We start from the raw sequence: 19,197 nt of genomic DNA, 5'->3' as shown, positions 1-19,197 counted from the left end.
AGATTCCCAGTCTCCCAGGACGTTCCGGCTCTTACTTCCCATAAACCTGTGGGTCCGTTTCCGGTGTCCTGAAGGTTTTTGGACTCGGCGAGTTGAGGTGCTCGCGTCGGGGGAAGTAATCAGCGCCGGGTCAGAACCGGCAGCGAGGGTGGGGGTGACTCCGGGCAGCGCCCGAGTTGAGGAGGCCCGGGTCGCGGACAGGGCATGTCGCGTTCGGAGCCTCCAGCCTGTGTGCGCGCGAGCGGTTGAGAAGGATGGTGTGTGACAGCCGGCGTGGCCGGGCCGGGGTGTGTCTCCGTAATGGTGTTTGCGATTGGGAATGTGTGATGGGGTGATGAGGTGCGTGGCCTTGTGGTTTTGCTTTGGCCGTTTGTGCTCCAAGTTCCCTCTAGACTTTCTTTGGGCTTGCCAAAGTTAAGTGACCGCAAGAGAAGGAGTCCTACGCTAAGAAGGCATAGGTCCAGTCTTGGGAGGAGCATTGTACATCCGGAAGTGTGCTCATGACTTGCTCCTAGGAAGACGTGATGGGGAGGTCCCAGAGGTGAGATCCCTAGAAGGGGCGCGTCTGGGAACTCCTTGGGAGCCAGCTACCTGTTGCAGGGCCGCTGCAACCAGACCTCTGTCCCCAACAATTGCTGTCAGCTCAGAGATAGAGTCCAGCCTTCCTTTCAATTCCATTTGGTTTTGTGGATGAAGGCAGATATTACTCTAGACGGCGTTTTGGTTTTTGTTTTGTTTTGTTTTTAAGTTAGGTCTGTGCTCCAAGAAATGTTGGTGTCTCATGATTCTTTTTTTTCCCCCTACTGCTGCCGGGTTTTTAAGAGGCACCCTGAGGAGGAGGAAAGAACTGTTGCATATTTTGAAATCAAGGTTCAGGTGAGTGTGTGTTTCTTTCTTTTTTTTCCCCACACAATTACTTTTGTTTTTAGATCATGGGAATATTTGCTTTCCTTGGCCTGCAATATCACTGGTAGTGTCTATCCTGGGTTTTCCTTCTGGTGAATGACCCACCCTACTCATGTATCTCTCTTCTTAGTGACCCTCTATTGCCCCTATTCTCAATCAGTAGCTAGCTGTTCAAATGGCAAATTATTCAAATCCTTCGGTGCATTCTCCTTTTCTGAGTATGCCGATGGTGTAGAAATACACCTCCTAGAGATTAGTGTTAGAGTTTTATTTTAGGCTATGATTACTTGAGGAGGTTGGTATTTAGGTGGTATCATGTGCAAACTATTTTCTGTCTTCTCCACAGTCACAATTTTTAAATCAAGGCACGGTAGAAGGATTGTTTCAGTTCATAAATGACAGTGTTGTGAGGCTTTTAGGGTGTGAGAATGTGGTTGGTCTTTGAGCATAGGGGTTTGCAGTTTGCACCACCAAGGACAGAAACTTTCAGATAATCTTTAGGTAGAAATCTGTAACATTGCTAACATGAGTTATTTCAGGTCCCACTTTGTGAGTGTTGTAGAAGCGGTACTGTGTTATGGTTAAGAGTAAGGCTCTGGACCTAGAGCATCTGTATTCAAATCCTGGCTCTACCTGTTACTAGCTCTGTGAGCTTAGGTGACTCAGGCTCTCTGTGTCACATCTACAAAATTAAGGCAAAATAATGCCTACCTCGTGGGGCTTATAACGATATAAAATGAGTCAATGTGTGTAAAGCTCCTTAGAACAGGGCCTGCCCCATGATACAGGCTTAGTGAATATTAAGATTTGCTGTTACATGGTGATTCTGGATCATTTCACATCAACTTTTTTTGATTGAAATTTGAGAGAAATATGAAGACGATTGTGATGGGTGCTTTCAAGTTTAAAAAAGTGACCAGATGCTCAAATGGTCTAGTACAGGAAATCTTAACCTGAGGTCTTGTTCCATTTATGAGCTGCCAGGTGATTGCAAACCCCTTGAAATTGAGGCAGAATTTTTGTAAATATTTGTAAATTTATTTTTTTAAGTGGGCAAAATGTCTATAATTTCATTAGATTGTCAAGTGTACATGACCCAGAAAAGGTCTAGCTTCATTGGTCTGGAATTAAGATTTAATAGCTGGGAAGGAACTTTTACAAAATTAGGGTCCAGTGATATGGAAACAGTTAAGTAAATTGCAGTATATCCTGTAATGGAATAATGTGCACCTAATAAAAATTATGCCTATAAAGAATCAAAAGAAGGAAAAATGTAAATAATAAAATATTAAGTAGTACTTGTAGTAATGAACAAAAGTCCCCAAGATTATGATGAGTTATATAAGAATCCCGTTCAGTGAAAGAAAGTTTTGAAAGACATTTTTCAGGAATTGTATCCAAAATGTTTTTTAATTGACTCTTCAGTGAAGAAGTGGAGAGGTGTAGCCACACTTGTTGAGCATCTGTTCTGTACCAGATATTGTTCTGTTTATGTGCATATATTTCCTTCTTCCGACTTTGAAGGTGACTTACATAATTGGTGTTCATTGTGGGGAGATTTTTTTTTTTTAAGATTTTTATTTATTTATTTGACAGAGAGAGAGAGACAGCGAGAGAGGGAGCACAAGCAGGGGGAGTGGGAGAGGGAGAAGCAGGCTTCCCGCCAAGCAGCGAGCCCGATGTGGGGCTCGATCCCAGGACCCTGGGATCATGACCTGAGCCGAAGGCAGACGCCCAACAGCTGAGCCACCCAGGCGCCCCTTCTTTTTTTTTTTTTTAAGATTTCATTTATTTATTTTTGTGAGACAGATAGAGTGGGGGGACGAGCTTAAGCTGAGGGGAGAGGCAGAGGGAGAAGCAGACTCCCCCCTGAGCAGGGAGCCCGATGCAGGACATGATCCCAAAGGCAGATACTTAACTGACTGAGCCACCCAGGTGCCCATTACAAGGGAATCTTGACAGTGAAGGTGTCTCAGTGTAGTGGTGAGCTACAGGTACAGATGTTCAACAGCTAGTAGGTGTACTTTGTTTCTGGCACACTGATTTTCAGTGTTGGGTCTGTTTTTTCAATTTTCTTAATGGCTAAAAGATGCCCCTTCCCTATCATTCAATTTTTTACATTTGGAAATATCTTTGTATTTCTGATTATGAAATTAATATAGGTTTGTTGCAAAAAATTCAACAATCCAGGAAACATATAGAGAAGGAAGTTAAAATTACATCCTCTAAAGTTAATCATTTTTTTTTTTTTTAAAGATTTTATTTATTTATTTGAGAGAGAGAGAATGAGAGACAGAGAGCATGAGAGGGAGGAGGGTCAGAGGGAGAAGCAGACTCCCTGCTGAGCAGGGAGCCCGATGTGGGACTCGATCCCGGGACTCCAGGATCATGACCTGAGCCGAAGGCAGTCGCTTAACCAACTGAGCCACCCAGGCGCGCCAAAGTTAATCATTCTTAATACTTTGGTGTATTTCAGTTTACATTTTTTGTGTGTGAGCCTATGTGTCTGGTTTTGTTTCTGCAGAATAAGATAACAGTAATTGGTGATACAGTTGAGTTGAAGACTCTCTAGCTCTTATTTTGAAGAAGAAGAAATCCAACCCAGATGTGGGTTTTATTTTAATCTTGAATATGTAAAAAGAAGAGGGAAGTGTCAGTGATTTCTTATTTAAAAACCTGAAGTATTAACAACTTTTAGGCATATAGAAACACCATTTAAAAATTAATTATAAGGGTGACAAAGTCAGACTTTCAGAATTAGATTATTTTAAAGGTTCCTTCCATAGAAAGTAGTGATAATTTTCCAGTGTATATGTTCTGTCTTATTAAAATCTATTTTATAGGGGTGCCTGGGTGGCTCATTGGGTTAAGCGTCTGCCTTCAGCTCAGGTCGTGATCCCTGGGTCCTGGGATCGAGTCCCGCATTAGGCTCCCTGCTCAGCAGGGAGCCTGCTTCTCCCTCTCCCTCTACTACTTTTTTTCTCTCTCTCTCTATCAAATAAATAAATAAAAATCTTTTCAAAAAAAGGTGTTTAAAAAAAAAAGAAAATCTATTTTATAAATAATATTTCCAAAGACAGATACTAATTCCAGAAGGTAGAATAAGAAGGTTGTAGTGATCAATATTCAAATAAACCACCAATTTGCACAGAACAAGATCGCATCTCTGGTTAATGTTCTCTTGACATCTAATTGGGTAATATTTTCTGAGCCAGCTTTATAATGCTGAGTCCTTCTCTGTTTGCCGCTTCTGGGAGGAGGGGATATCTCCTGTATGTCTTTCTGAGACCCTGTTTTGCTTATGTTGTTATTTAGGAAGAAGAGCAAGCTCAAGGCTGGGCTGTGAAACTTTAGTTAACTTTGTAAGAAAATAGGCCTGAAAAGTACAGATTTTATTATGAAAAAATGGAAAGGGGCATTAACTTTCTTTAGAATAAGGGGCAATAATCTTTTGCATCTTTAATAACGGCTAATTGTTGGACACCTGTTGTTGTTATTTTTGTTGTTGTTGTTGTTTTAAGTAATCTCTGCACCCAACGTGGGGCTCAAACTCATAACCCTGAGATCGAAAGCCACATGCTCCTGTGAAGGAGCCAGCCAGGCGCCCCTATTGTACACCAGTATTTTTTGTGGATTTTCTTACATAATCGTCAGTGCAGCCCTCTGTGGTAGACAATGTTCCTATTAGTCTTTTTTTTTTTTAAAGATTTTTATTTATTTATTTAACAGAGAGAGAGAGCACAAGTAGGCAGAGCAGTAGTCAGAGGGAGAGGGAGAAGCAGGCTCCCCGCCGAGCAAGGAGCCCCATGCGGGGCTAGATCCCAGGACCCTGGGATCATGACCTGAGCCGAAGGCAGACCCTTAACTGAGCCACCCAGGCACCCCCCTATTCGTCTTTTATTGGCAAGGAAATAGAAGTGTTGAGAAATTGGTCACTGTCAAGCCCACTTTCACATCTTGAAAGTCCAACACCAGAGTTTTTATCTTAATTTCAGATACACTTCCCACATTGTGTATACTTTACAAACCTGCCTGCCTCCCTAAGGAATTGATTATGTGTGTCTATGGTCTAATACCATCAAACTAATGAGGACATAGCAGGCCACAATCTAGCAAACCATTTGCTTACTCTTAGGTAGTTTCTGATTCTGTTATCATAAATGATTTTTGGTTGAATATTCTTTTTTTTTTTAAATTTTATTATGTTATGTTAGTCACCATACGTGATTAGTTATTGATGTGGTGATCCACGATCCATTGTTTTTGTATAACATCCAGTGCTCCATGCAGTATGTGCCCTCCTTAATACCCATCACTGGGCTAACCAACCCCCCCACCCCCCTCCCCTCTAAAACCCTGTTTGTTTCTCAGAGTCCATAGTCTCTCATGGTTCATCTTTCCCTCTGATTTACACCCCCTTCATTTTTCCCTTCCTTCTCCTAATGTCCTCCATGTTATTCCTTATGTTCCACAAATAAGTGAAACTGTATGATAATTGACTTTCTCTGCTTGAGTTATTTCACTTAGCATGATCTCCTCCAGTCCCATCCATGTTGATATAAAATTTGGGTATTCATCCTTTCTGATGGCTGAGTAATATTCCATTGTATATATGGACCACACCTTCTTTATCCATTCATCTGTTGAAGGGCATCTCGGCTCTTTCCACAGTTTGGCTATTGCGGACATTGCTGCTATGAACATTGGGGTGCATATGGCCCTTCTTTTCACTACATCTGTGTCTTTGGGGTAAATACCCAGTAGTGCAATTGCTGGGTCATAGGGTAGCTCTATTTTTAAATTTTTGAGGAACCTCCACACTGTTTTCCAAAGTGGCTGTACCAACTTGCATTCCCACCAACAGTGTAAGAGGGTTCCCCTTTCTCCACAACCTCTCCAACATTTGTTGTTTCTTTCCCTGTCCATTTTTGCCATTCTGACTGGTGTAAGGTGGTATCTCAATGTGGTTTTGATTTGAATTTCCCTGATGGCTAATGATGAACATTTTTTCATGTGTCTGTTAGCCATTTGTATGTCTTCTTCAGAGAAGTGTCTTTTATATCTTCTGCCCACTTTTTGACTTGATTATTTGTTTTTTGGGTGTTGAGTTTGAGAAGTTCTTTATAGATCTTGGATACCAGCCCTTTATCTGTAGTGTCATTTGCAAATATCTTCTCCCATTCTGTGGGTTGCCTCTTTGTTTTGTTGACTGTTTCCTTTGCTGTGCAGAAGATTTTTATCTTGATGAAGTCCCAAAAGTTCATTTTTGCTTTTGTTTCACTAGCTTTTGGAGATGTATCTTGAAAGAAGTTGCTGTGGGCAATGTCAAAGAGGTTACTGCCTATGTTCTCCTCTAGGATTTTGATGGATTCCTGTCTCACATTAAGGTCTTTCATCCGTTTTGAGTTTATCTTTGTGTATGGTGTTAGAGAATGGTCGAGTTTCAATCTTCTGCAGGTGGCTGTCCAATTTTCCCAGCACCATTTATTGAAGAGGCTGTCTTTTTTCCATTGCATGTTTTTTCCTGCTTTGTTGAAGATTATTTGGCCATAGAGTTGAGGGTCCATATCTGGGTTCTCTATTCTGTTCCATTGGTCTATATGTCCTGAAATTTGTATGGAATCAGAAAAGACCCTGAATCGCCAAGGAAATGTTGAAAAAGAAAAACAAAGCTGGGGGCATCACGTTGCCCAATTTCAAGCTATATTACAAAGCTGTGATCACCAAGACAGCATGGTACTGGCACAAAATATTCTTTTTTTTAAAGATTTATTTATTTTAGAGAGAGAGCATAAGTGGGAGGGCAGAAGGAGAGGGAGAGAGAATCTCCACACTGTGCTGAGTGTGGAGCCCGAGGTGGAGCTCAGCCCCATGACCATGAGATCATGACCTGAGCCGAAACCAAGAGTCGGACAGTTAACCGACTGTGCCACTCAGCTGCCCCTGGGTGAATATTCATGTATATACATCTATACTTCTTTTTTTTTTTTTTTTAAAGATTTTATTTATTTATTTGAGACAGAGAGAATGAGAGAGAGAGAACACATGAGAGGGGATAGGGTCAGAGGACGAAGCAGACTCCCCGCCAAGCAGGGAGCCCGATGCGGGACTCGATCCAGGGACTCCAGGATCATGACCTGAGCCGAAGGCAGTCGCCCAACCAACTGAGCCACTCAGGCGCCCCATCTATACTTCTTTAACTGTTTAAGGATACCGTTCCGTAAGGGAATTTTGGGTAAAAATTTGCCCCAATTTTAAGAGCCTGAGATAGTACTTGGGAGGTAATACAATAACTGAAAGACATGGTTGTTACCTTTAAGACAAGGAAGACCAAATCTACATAGGAATAACTAGGCTGCCAGCAACAAAGGCCAATAAGCAATTCAGGCAACCTGTCTTAAGAACTCATAGGAAGGTAATTATAGGAAATACTGTTGGGTCATGACCAGCTTTTTGGAGGTAAATGGAATTTGTCCTGAGTTTTATACCTTACAGGTTTTATCCTACTAATGTTTGTTGCTAAGTGAGACTAACAGGATCAGGTGATTCAGCAGTTATCGGGAGAGTAACATGTCTAAAAAGATAGGTCAGATACAAAATAAACCCATGTGTCAGAAGACGTGAAAAGAAACAGGCTTGCGATCTCATCAATATATCCATGACATTTCTTGGGGAATTTTAGCCATTTTTTTCTAGGCAGGACATGAGTGTATATAGAAATTATGTAGTTAGTATAATGCATGGCCCTGGTTACAACAACTCTACAGATACTTAAACAAAAAGAACATTATTACCACAATAAAAACTTTATTGTATATACACGTATAACTCCTAAACACTTTTTTCATCTATCGACATCTGATTGTCAATCTTTTCTATATTGATATACACATATACTTTATAAATATAATCATACTATACATTCTGAAAGCTATATTTTTTCCTTTTTTTATTATGTTCAATTAGCCAACATATAATACATCATTAGTTTTTGATGTAGTAAGCTATATATTCTATTGACAATATATCTTGATTATTTTCCCCAACTTAGCATAGTTTTATAGCATTTCATTGCATGGATGTTCTGAATGCATTAAGAGGTCAGCTTTTGGGGCTCAGGCAATTGTACATCCTGTCCACTACTGTGTCTTGACCAACTTTCTTCAGCCCCAGGCCTGTGAAGGGTGTTCTGGCTCGGACCATGTGCCTCTTTCTCAGCCCTGAGAAGTGGTGCTGGTGGGAGGAGGATCCGATCTGGGCAGCACTCAGTAGTCCAACCTGTGGCCCATATCAGCATCCCTAGAATCAGGCATTGCCAGAAACCTTCCTACTGAAGGACGTTTGGGTTTTAGGTGAGAGTTTAGATTCCACAGATGGTTGTGGGGGTGTGGAGTAGAAGCAGGAATGGAAGAGATAAAAGTTTATATTAGCTTAAGTCAAGATGGGATCACTTAAGCACACCTGGTCTAAAGCTTTTTTTTTCCTTCCCCAGCTCTGGCTTTTCTGGATTCTGTGCTTCACCAATTGAGGAACCCCATGGATTATTAATTAGTTCTTGCAGTTCTAGAACCATGACTGATGTAAGTTGTTATTTCTCTGTCCTTGAAATACTGTGATTTTTAGGTCATATGAATCTTCTCCTTAATTGTCCTAAAGCTTTCTGCATAACAGAACCCCAGTCCTGAACTTGCTTCTCAGTTCCTATTCCAGTAAAGGATAGTGCCAAATAGCCCAGTGTCCTTCCCATGTGCCTTTCCATATCATTGAACACATTATCCAACATCTGTGTGCTCAGACTTCTGTCAAAAGCAGTGAAGGGATAGGAGTCTTTTGAGGGAAATACTTTAGCTCCTGTCAAAGAATAACTCAAAGAAATATAATTAACAGTTAGCACATTTTCACTTCTATACAAGGAAAACCAAGAGTAGATTGATTTCATCTATCAAGGCACAAACAAGATTTCTATAAGGGAAGGAGAAAAGAGAGAATGAAAGACTATAAACATTTTGAAAACAACAGTTACTCCTTTTTCAGGTTAAGGTGCTGATTGGCAGGCATCTAGGAAAGAACCAGTCAGGATACAATGCCCTTAGACAGCTGGGTGGTCATCCAAGAGAACGCTTTCAGTTGCTTGTGCCTTCTCTTGAAGAGCTTTGGTGTTTACTTAGGACATATCCACAGCAGGCTGTCTTGGGTAGTCCCCTTTGTTATCACCTCTGTCTTTTTTCCACTAGGGCTGTACGAGTTTCCTTATCAGAATTTCTTATTCTTGTGTCGGGTCTGTGAGGTGATGGTTCAGTGATGAGGGTCTCATTTGACCACACAGTCAAACTTGGAACTTCTTCACAGACCCGAGTTTCCCAGAGAGAGAAGATGGAATTTGGCTTTTCTTGGTCCCAGCCTCAGTTTCTGTGAGGCTTTGCAAGGCTTTTAGGATGAGGGGCCTTGTGAGTGGGTCTTTCCAGGGAAAGTGGTTCCCTAATCGATGAATACCAGTGTTAAGTTCATTTGGTTAATGACTAGGATGCGCAGATACTGGGTGATATCTGTGTCATATACGTTGTGCCCTTTTCAATGGCCTCCAACTCAGGAATGAGGAAAAGTGTTAGGTGAGGGGTGGTTGATGGTAACAAGTAAGAAGGTGATCTGGATTTCTAAATGCTGGATGATAATAGATTCCTAGAATGAAGAAAATAGAATTTTTGTCCAACCTCACTGTATAAATACAGTAGAGATATTAATCTCATGTATCTATATGATGACCTGAATTGCAGCTAATAAAAACTTCTTATGTATTCATCATTATAAGAGAAAAGACTTATGATGGAATCTAACAGAGTGATTTACTTGAGGCTTAACAGTAATCCTTAATTTAATGGAAATCATTTTTCTCAAATAGAGATTTTATAGTGCATTTGGGGGAAAAAAGTTTTATTGTTTTTTTGTATTCCTTGAAAGTTGGTGCAGCAGGTCACGTTAATGAAGAATTTATGAGGCAGGCACATAGCAAGTTGTGTGTATGTATACACACTCATCAACAGCCTTCCCCCACCCCCACTATTTGTATTTAATAGAAGAGAAACTGGGATTATTTTATAGATTACCAGACAGGTCTAGTTATTTCCCAATATCCTAGAAGTTTTTTTCTGTTGTAACAAGATTCTTCTAGAACACGTAGACACTCTGCTTTAGCCATACGAATTTCTTTACTTTTCCCTACCTGTACATACCACAGGCTTCCAGCCTACTTGATTGTTATATTTTCCTCTTCTTGCAGTTTATCCTTCACAATCCTTTTTTTCTCCTCTTGGAAATATTTTCTTAAATCCTGAAATTTCTTGAATTTCACAAGTAACGTATGGGTTTTTGGTTTTAGGGCTTGGTGACTTTCAGGGATGTGGCCATCGACTTCTCTCAGGAGGAGTGGGAGTGCCTGGACCCTGCTCAGAGAGACTTGTACATGGATGTGATGTTGGAGAACTATAGTAACTTGGTCTCATTGGGTAAGGTCATCTGCCTGAAATATTTTAGAGTCTGTCTCTGCACCATCGGCTTTTGCTATGGGAATGATAGGGCTGTCTTTGAAGAAACCAGGTGAATCTCTTCTCCCTGTGCTCAAAGGGATGTTTTGATATTTGTTGGATTAGAAATGGGTTCATCAAGCTCCTTCCTCTTCCCATACCTTCACACCTTCCTGTGGCTTTTCCTGCAGTGGCCTCTCTTCTTTAATAACTAAGGAGCTGGATTTGCATTTGCAGAGGAGCATTTAATTCATAACCATTGACAAAGAAACCAGGTTTCATACAATGTTTAACTTTAGCATATCTAGAGATGATCTGTGACCTTGCTACTCAAAGTGTGGTTGTTTTGAGAAACAGTAGGAAGGCCAGAGCAGAGTTAGTGAAGGAGATGATACCAAGAAGTTAGTGAAGGAGCTAGATAAGGCCCAGGTGATAGGCAGTTTTGTTGGTTTGGAGGAGGAATGTGGATTGTTTTCTCAGTGATTAGAAGCCTTCATGTGGTTTATGTGGGGTTTTAGCTTTTTTTATTGTTGAGTATTACATACTTAACATCAGCTTCTTCTGGGGCTTTTTAGGTCCTACCCTAGACCGTCAGAAGAGAGTCTGCATTTACATAAGATCCCCAGGTGATTGTTATACACATTAAAGAAACACTGCTCTTTGTTATTTTTTGACCAAAATGCGGGGAGTACAGCTAGAAACAGGGTCTTGATGTACTGTGACTTTGCAAAGAGCCTCTCCATTTTATGTAGAGGAGGATTGGATAAACAGAATTCATTTTATACTAAGTGAACAAATTACTTTTCAACATATTTGAGGTTGGAAGTTGCAATCTGTGAACTTTGCATTTTACAAAGTTAAATTCGACACTGAATTAAATACTAAAAATGTCTCATGAAACTCCTTTTTTGTTAGCAAAATAACAACAGTAATAATACTAATCCTAATACTTAACACTGTGCTTACTATAAACCAGGCTGTGTTTTAAGCAGAGCAAATACTTTAGCTTATTTAACTTTAACAACATCCCCATGAGGCAGGTAATGTTTTTGTCAAACCCTTTTTATAGATGAGAATACAGAGACACATACAGTGTAAGTGACTTCCCAGGGTCACACAGCTACTGGGAGAAGTAGCTGCAATTGAGCCTGTAAGGAGGTCTGGCTCATGAGTCTGTGTTCGCAACCACTGTTTTCTATTTGCTCCAAAGAGAAGGCGCCTGAATGAATAGAACAAGATCATTTTCCTACTGATGTGATCTCATGCTTTTCATTTCCATCATACTTCCCTTCTGTGAAGTCTTTATCAATATTATTTTTACTTTTTATTGCAAATTTAACCAAATGTTTTGAGCTCATCATTTAAAAAAAAAAAAGTCTATACCATTTAGCATTTCTTTTCTTGCAAGCAGACACTCCATTTCTCAGTTGGATGTGACATTATGGGAGCAAGGACAAGAGTCCTGGATGGTTATGAGGGGAGGGCCAAGAAGTTGGAACCCAGGAAGGCAAAGGCAGGAGGGAACCATCATTGCAGGGAACCAACCTCACAGGTCACACAGGAGGAGGAGAAACAGGTGGGATGGTGTTTGGAAAACTCCCTACGAAGGACCAAGGCCTCTGGAGGGAGGAAACTGAGATCTCATTTTGGGTTACCAAACAAACTTTCATCTGATCTCATTTCTTACTTTTTGATTTTCTTCTCGTATTTCCCTCCCATTTCAGAAAGGAAGGCATTCTCTTTTGTTTCTGGTGCAGCCATTCTACTTCTATGTCGGATTCAGCTGCTTTCCAGCACTTTTGCATTTCTGCAAGTGTATGAATGAATAAATGTATTCATTCATAAGTTCTGCAAATATTTTGACTGCCTGCTTCTAGCCAGGCATTGTATTGGGCACTATTGATACAGTCATGCACAGCATTGATAACTTGCCCATTCTCAAATGCAGTTTTAGGTAGTCAGAAAGAAACTGAAAATAAGTAAATAAATAAGTACATAAATAATGTCATATAATGAAACATATTGGTTAAAGAAGGTAAAGAGCATAAGAGAATAGAAAATGATAGAAATTGATAAGCCTTATTTAGATAAGATGGTCAGGGAAAGCTTTCTTGAATAGAAACATGAAAACTGGGATCAAATTTTATGACTCTTTGGGGGAGGAATATATCTGTCACGGTGAACAGTAAATGCAAAGGCTCAGTGGTTGTAAAGAAACTGTTGGAATTGTAAGAAGGCCAGGGCAGAGTTAGTAAAGGAGCATAAAGAAATTAGGTTGGTGAGATAGGTGAGGGCTCAATAATACAGTTTTTTTGTTGTTGTTTTAGGGTTTTGGGTTATGTAGCCTTTCAGTATGAAAGAGTTCATACATCTTTCCTTGACTTGCATTCCTAGCTGCTTTTGAAGATTATAGGCCAGTTATTTTGTAGAGTGTCCCTCATTTGAGTTTGTCTGCACTTTTCTTCATGATTAGACTTAGATTGATGCATCTTTGGCAGTAATATCACAGAATTGATGCTGTGTTCTTGCATTCTGTCAGGTAATGCAAATGTTTTGTCATTACTGATGATACTTTGAGCACTTGATTAGGTTAGTATCTGCTGGCTTCCTCCTTGTAAAAAAAAAATTTTTTTTTTAAAGATTTATTTATTTATTTGACAGAGAGAGAGAGAGAGAGAGCACAAGTAGGCAGAGCAGCAGGCAGAGAGAGAGGGAGAAGCAGGCTCTCCACTGAGCAGGGACCCCGACACAGGGCCCAATCCCAGAACCCTGGGATCATGACCCAAGCCAAAGGCAGACTCCTAACCGACTGAGCCACCCAGGCGCCCCTCCTCCTTGTAAAATTAATAATTTTTCCTTTAATGGGTATTTTTTGAGGAGGAACTTGGAAACTATTAAATATATCTCTCCAAATTTTCAATTTATTCATATATTGGATCTTTAGTTGGTGGGTTGTAAGCTGTTCTTACTTATTTTGAAGTTCAAAATATTTGAGCTTGTCCCAGATTTGATCTATGGGAACCCTCTCCTGAGGCTTCTGTGTCCTTTGGCACAACTCTGTTACTCATTGAGCATCTCCTTATTTTCTGACACAACAGCATGTTGGCTCATCTTGTCCTTTCCCTGCTCCAGTCCTAAAGTCAACCATTTCTTCAAGGTGGCCTAGTTTCTTTTAGTCGAGAATGGTAGTTAGAAGCCAATATTTTCATACTAGGGTTGCTCATTGCTGTTGGGAGATGGCTGCTCCCAAGTCTCTGAGTGGTCAGAGCTAGGAAATGTACTTATATACATACATACGTGTGCACACACACATTTACATCTGTGTATTGAAAACCATGAGATGACACCCACCTCCCCTCCAGCAACCTTCAGTTTGTTTCCTATAGTTAAGCGTCTCTTATGGTTAGCCTCCCTCTCTGTTTTTATCTTATTTTATTTTTCCTTCCCTTCCCCTATGTTTATCTGTTTTGTTTCTTAAATTCCACATATGAGTGAAATCATGTGGTACTTGTCTTTTTCTGACTATTTCACTTAGCATATTATCCTCTAGTTCCATCCATGTCGTTGGAAATGGCAAGATTTCATTCTTTTTGTAGGCTGCGTAATATTCCGGGGTGTGTGTGTGTGTGTGTGTGTGTGTGTGTGTGTGTACCACATCTTCTTTATCCATTCATCTGTCAGTGGACACTGGGCTCTTCCCATATTTTGGTTATTATGGACATTGCTACTATAAACATTGGGGTGCATGTGCCCCTTCAAATCACTATGTTTGTATCCTTTGGATAAATACCTAATAGTGCAATTGGTGGGTCATAGTGTAGTTCTATTTTTAACTTTTTGAGGAACCTCCATATTGTTTTCCAGAGTGGCTGCACCAGTTTGCATTCCTACCAACTTACTTTCTATATTTCTAACTCCCTTCTCTGACAGTGAAAAATTTGGCTTCCATTTTCCTTAATATGTTATTTGCTCAAACTCTTTGTATGTAGCCAATCTTCCATTACCAGTACCACCACTCTGATCATGTGATTGACCTTCTCATCCTCCTTGGGCTGTGACCTCCATGCCAGGTCACAGACACTTGTCTTTAACCTTCTTGCACATGGGACAACTCTTTTACACTGACACCCTCCTCACAGAGGGTAACAATATTGGTTGACTTTCAGTATCCTACTCTGGGCTTCATTTTATTGTCTTGAGTATGCGTTTTAAAAATATTCATTGTGGTGAAATGGGAAGCATTCATTAAGCTCTTCTGTTGTATACCAAAGTGTGATGGTTGCCTTGAGGAAAACCAGTTTTGCAGTTGTTTGAATTGTGAGTCAAACTAGGTGTCCTTTCCCCAGAATACCACTTTGTTCTTGAAAGAATGCCCAACAGACAAACTTTTATTGTTCAGACTTAGGTAGTTGGAAAAATGTTCTTATAAGCACGCCTTTGAAGACAAATAACAGTATTTGTTGCCAATGATTAATTCAGACTTTCAAGTAAAAATTAGAATTGTGTGAAACAGCTACCATTTTGAGCTTTACAACTGCCCAACACATAAACATTTTTTTGATGAGATAGATGGTAATATTAACATACGATTTTTAATATATTGTGTAATGAAATATGTCAACATTTCAGAGATCTGCATAACTCAGTGAACCACTATTTTTCATATGACCAGTGCATGATATTACAAAATAATGCCTGGATAAAAGATCATTCATAGTGCAGTGGATTTTAAGGTAACCTAATATGAAAAGTTCATGGGTATAGTTGCATATTTCACATTGCAGCTAACCTTTAAGAGACTATCCCTTCTTGAGTTTTACTACGGTATCAAAGAGTATCATATTTATAATATAAAAAAATAACAATTACATATGTGGGAGGCTAGATTTTCTTCATATACTTCAATCAAAATAGCATATTGCCACAGAGTGAATACAGAAGTAGATACGAGAATCCATTTCTCTTCTATTAAGCCATATATTAAAGAGATTCACAAAAAATTAAAATAATACTTATCTTTTGTTATTTTGGGAAATATAATTTTCACAAATTTGTTATTTGTGTTAACAGGCAATGATTTACTATTTTCAAGTGAATTAATAAATATCTTTAATTTCTCAGTTTTAATTTCTAATATGGTAAATATCAAAAACTATAACTCACAGAAAATCTCTTGAGTCCTCAATAATTTTTTAACATTTAAAAAGAAGTTAAAACTATATTCATTTGCTAGCATTGTTAAGCCTTACTTACCGAGTAATTATAATACAGGTTCTTGCATGGCATTTCAGATTGGTTGAGCTAAATTCAAGTTTACTGAACTATTTATTGATGTTAGACTGCACAAAAGTGCACTCCTTTTAGTTTACATTTGACCATCTCAAAGTAGTTGTAATATTAGATTGGTCAGTTTAAATACCTTGGCTTCCTTTTGGATATACACACAGTCCTTATACCCAAATGTTAATATATACAAAGCAATAAGACATTGTTAAGTAAAACAATAGTTACTGTAGTTTAGCTATGACCAACTGGCCATGACTAAAATTACTTCCCACAAATACATCCACAGTACTTCTCTACCCTTTAGTAAATCAACTAAAATGTTATAAAATCACCATTAGATAAAAATACTAACCTTATGTGTTTTGTATTTGAAATAAACTTATGCATGAGCAAGCAAAGAATTCATCAATAATTTTTAAGAATATAAGGGATTCTGAAACCAACAAGTTTGAGAACTATTGCTCCAGATGATGGGTCTTTTAATACATGGTTTCTGTGAGGCCTCAGATGAATGCCTTTTTCCACTCAGGCTGTGTTACTCCAACTACCTTGTGGAGAGTCACTGTATGAATACATAAATTAATATTTGGTTATAGATCCAAGGGAGGGAATCCCTGCCTAGATTTCTGGGACTCTGTTACATGGCTCCTTTATTTACTTAACCTTGAACTACAAATTCCAGCTACCTTAGCAGCCCTGAACTCAGATCCTTTGCCCAGTGAGACCACTGCTCTCTATTTGGAGAGCATTTTCCTGTACCTTGTTTTGGAGGATGCAGCCAGGCATAAAGGGTGAATATGAAGTTCTCCTGATAATCTTCTCTAAAAGTTTCTCAGCCCTGTGTCTAGTGTCCTATTTTATAGCTTTTGGTTGTTTGTGGTTTGATTTTTCTTCATAGCTAGGGCTGGAAATGTCTCACCCTCATTTTGAAGAAATTTTTTGCTTTATATAAAACTCTAGATTTTCTAGCTTTCTTCCTTCAGCCATTAAAGATATCATTCCATTGTTTGGTAGCTTCCATTGTTACAGGTGTGAAGTCAGCCATAATGTTTAGTTGTTCCCCTAACTTTAATGTCCCCCCTTCCCTGCCTCCTTTTACTATTTTTCCTTTATCTTCAGTTTTCAACTGTTTGATTATGTTCTCAATTGTTGCTTTTCTTTGTATTTATCCTGCTTGCAGTTTGCTAAAAGTAGGTTGATTATTCATACATTTCAAGAACATTTCAACAATCTTTTCAAGTACTTACTTGGTTTTGTCCTCTTTCTAGAATGCTCTTGCCTGAAGTTGGATTGTTTGATACTGTTGCACAGATCTGACACTGTTCTTTTTTTTTCCCCCTTCTTTTTTCTCTTTGTGCTTCTGTTTGGGTTTTTTAGTTGTAGAATTTCTGTTTTACAATTTTAGAGTTTCCTTTTCTTTGCTGAAATTTCCCATCTGCTCACTGTCCATCTTTTCTTCCAGAATCTATAAAATACAGTTGATTGGCCTTGCCTATTGATTCTAATATCTGTGTCATCTATTCTTTGTCTCTTTTGTGGTTTTTTTGAGGGGGGTGATTATATGTTGCACTTTCCCTGTTCCTCACCTACCTCATAATTTTTTATTGTGTGCCAGACATTTTGAAGAACAGTAAAGAATAGATGGTTCCCTGCCCATAAAAGTATATGCTCCTTTCTCAGTTATTTAGGGTGAGGGGGTGATAACTCAGATGCCACCAAGCATGGAGCTGAGCTGAGACTGAGTCTTAGCTTTTCTTAGTTTCAGTTTATTTCTGGTTTCAAATTAGATGTAAAAATCTTTCTTTGCTGTAAACTTCCCACATAACCATGTGCTTATCTCTTTGATTGTATCAGGATTTGAGCGAAGTGGAGGTTGTATTATAGTTTTAGTTGGTTTTGTTTCGCACGTTTCATCTCCAGTAGAGCCTTGGAACTTACTAACTGCTTGGCTTGCAGAATTTTGTCTGCTTTCTATCCCAGCACCCAATCACTCAGAAAAATTCCTGTGAAGAAGTATTATGTAGTTTGATGTTTTGTTTTGTTTTGTTTTTTTAAGTATAGTTGACCTACAGTATTAGTTTCAGGTGTGCTTGATTTTGTTTTTGAGTTTGGGGATTTTCTAGATTCCAGTTCTTCATGCCAGCCTACACAGTCATTAAAAGTTCAGCTGAACCACACTTGGGCACATAAGGGCTTGATTGATGGAAGGGCACATTTGGTTTAAGGGGTCATCCATATGGGGAGATAAGGAACTTGTTAAAGTGATCTTTGTGGAATCTCCAGAAAGCTGTTAGATCAGAGCATTAAGATCATAAAAGCTGAAAAGTCAAAGCTGAGATTGTTGTTCAATAGGGTAGAGACATGATGCTTAGCAGTGAGCTTAATAAATCTCCCAATTCACTTATGGGTATTATTTCCAATTTGTCTTGTATTTCTCTGTTGAGGGTTTTTTTTTTTTTTTTCCTGGTGAAGTTTTCTGAGAAAGGAAATAAAATCTGTGGTTTTCTTGTTTTCTTTCAGATTTGGAGTCAACATATGAGACCAAAAATACAATTTCAGAAAAAGACATTTTTGAAATAAATTTTTCCCAATGGGAGATGAAGGAAAGAAGTAAAACTCTTGGCCTTGAGGCATCCATTTTCGAAAATAATTCTAAGTGCAAAAGCAAATTTGAGGGACCACAGGGACATCAAGAGGGATACTTTAGTCAAATGATAATTAGCTATGGAAAAATGCCCACTTATAGAAAAAGTAAATCTTTTAGTGCACATCAAAGAATTCATAATAGAGAGAAACGCTATGTTTGTAAGGAATGTGGGAAGGCGTGTAGTCATGGCTCAAAACTTGTTCAACATGAGCGAACTCATACAGCTGAAAAACACTTTGAATGTAAAGAATGTGGGAAGGACTTTTTTAGTGCCTATCGACTCACTGTGCATCAGAGATTTCATACTGGTGAGAAACCCTACGGATGTAAGGAATGTGGGAAGACCTTTAGTTGGGGATCTAGTCTTGTTAAACATGAAAGAATCCATACTGGTGAGAAACCCTATGAATGTAAAGAATGTGGCAAGGCCTTCAGTCGTGGCTATCACCTCACTCAACATCAGAAAATTCATATTGGTGTGAAATCTTACGAATGTAAGGAATGTGGGAAGGCCTTTTTTTTGGGGCTCAAGCCTAGCTAAACATGAGATAATTCATACTGGTGAGAAACCTTATAAATGTAAAGAATGTGGGAAGGCCTTCAGTCGTGGCTATCAACTTACTCAACATCAAAAAATCCATACTGGTAAGAAGCCTTATGAATGTAAAGTATGTGGAAAGGCTTTTTGTTGGGGTTATCAACTTACTCGACATCAGATATTTCATACTGGCAAGAAACCGTATGAATGTAAGGAATGTGGGAAGACCTTTAATTGTGGCTCAAGTCTTGTTCAACATGAGAGAATCCATACTGGTGAGAAACCCTATGAATGTAAAG

At 39.1% G+C, this 19,197-nt stretch overlaps 1 protein-coding gene across 1 annotated transcript in view; it reads left to right on the top strand.

The window, feature by feature from the left end:
- Positions 1–524: 524 nt before the first annotated feature.
- Positions 525–19,197, top strand: part of ZNF283 (zinc finger protein 283) — a 19,000-nt gene continuing 327 nt past the window's right edge. Inside the window, 7 exon segments of the mRNA XM_021681317.2 lie at positions 525–541; positions 823–876; positions 8,399–8,486; positions 10,283–10,409; positions 18,234–18,874; positions 18,876–19,195; position 19,197. The exon segment at position 19,197 is cut by the window's right edge and continues 327 nt beyond it. Coding sequence (XP_021536992.2) covers positions 525–541; positions 823–876; positions 8,399–8,486; positions 10,283–10,409; positions 18,234–18,874; positions 18,876–19,195; position 19,197 — 1,248 coding nt within the window.

This window comes from Neomonachus schauinslandi, chromosome 16, assembly GCF_002201575.2.
Source record: "Neomonachus schauinslandi chromosome 16, ASM220157v2, whole genome shotgun sequence".
Lineage (NCBI taxonomy): Eukaryota > Metazoa > Chordata > Mammalia > Carnivora > Phocidae > Neomonachus > Neomonachus schauinslandi.
The sequence above is the reverse complement of the archived record's forward strand: the minus strand, read 5'-3'. Positions and strand labels throughout refer to the sequence as shown.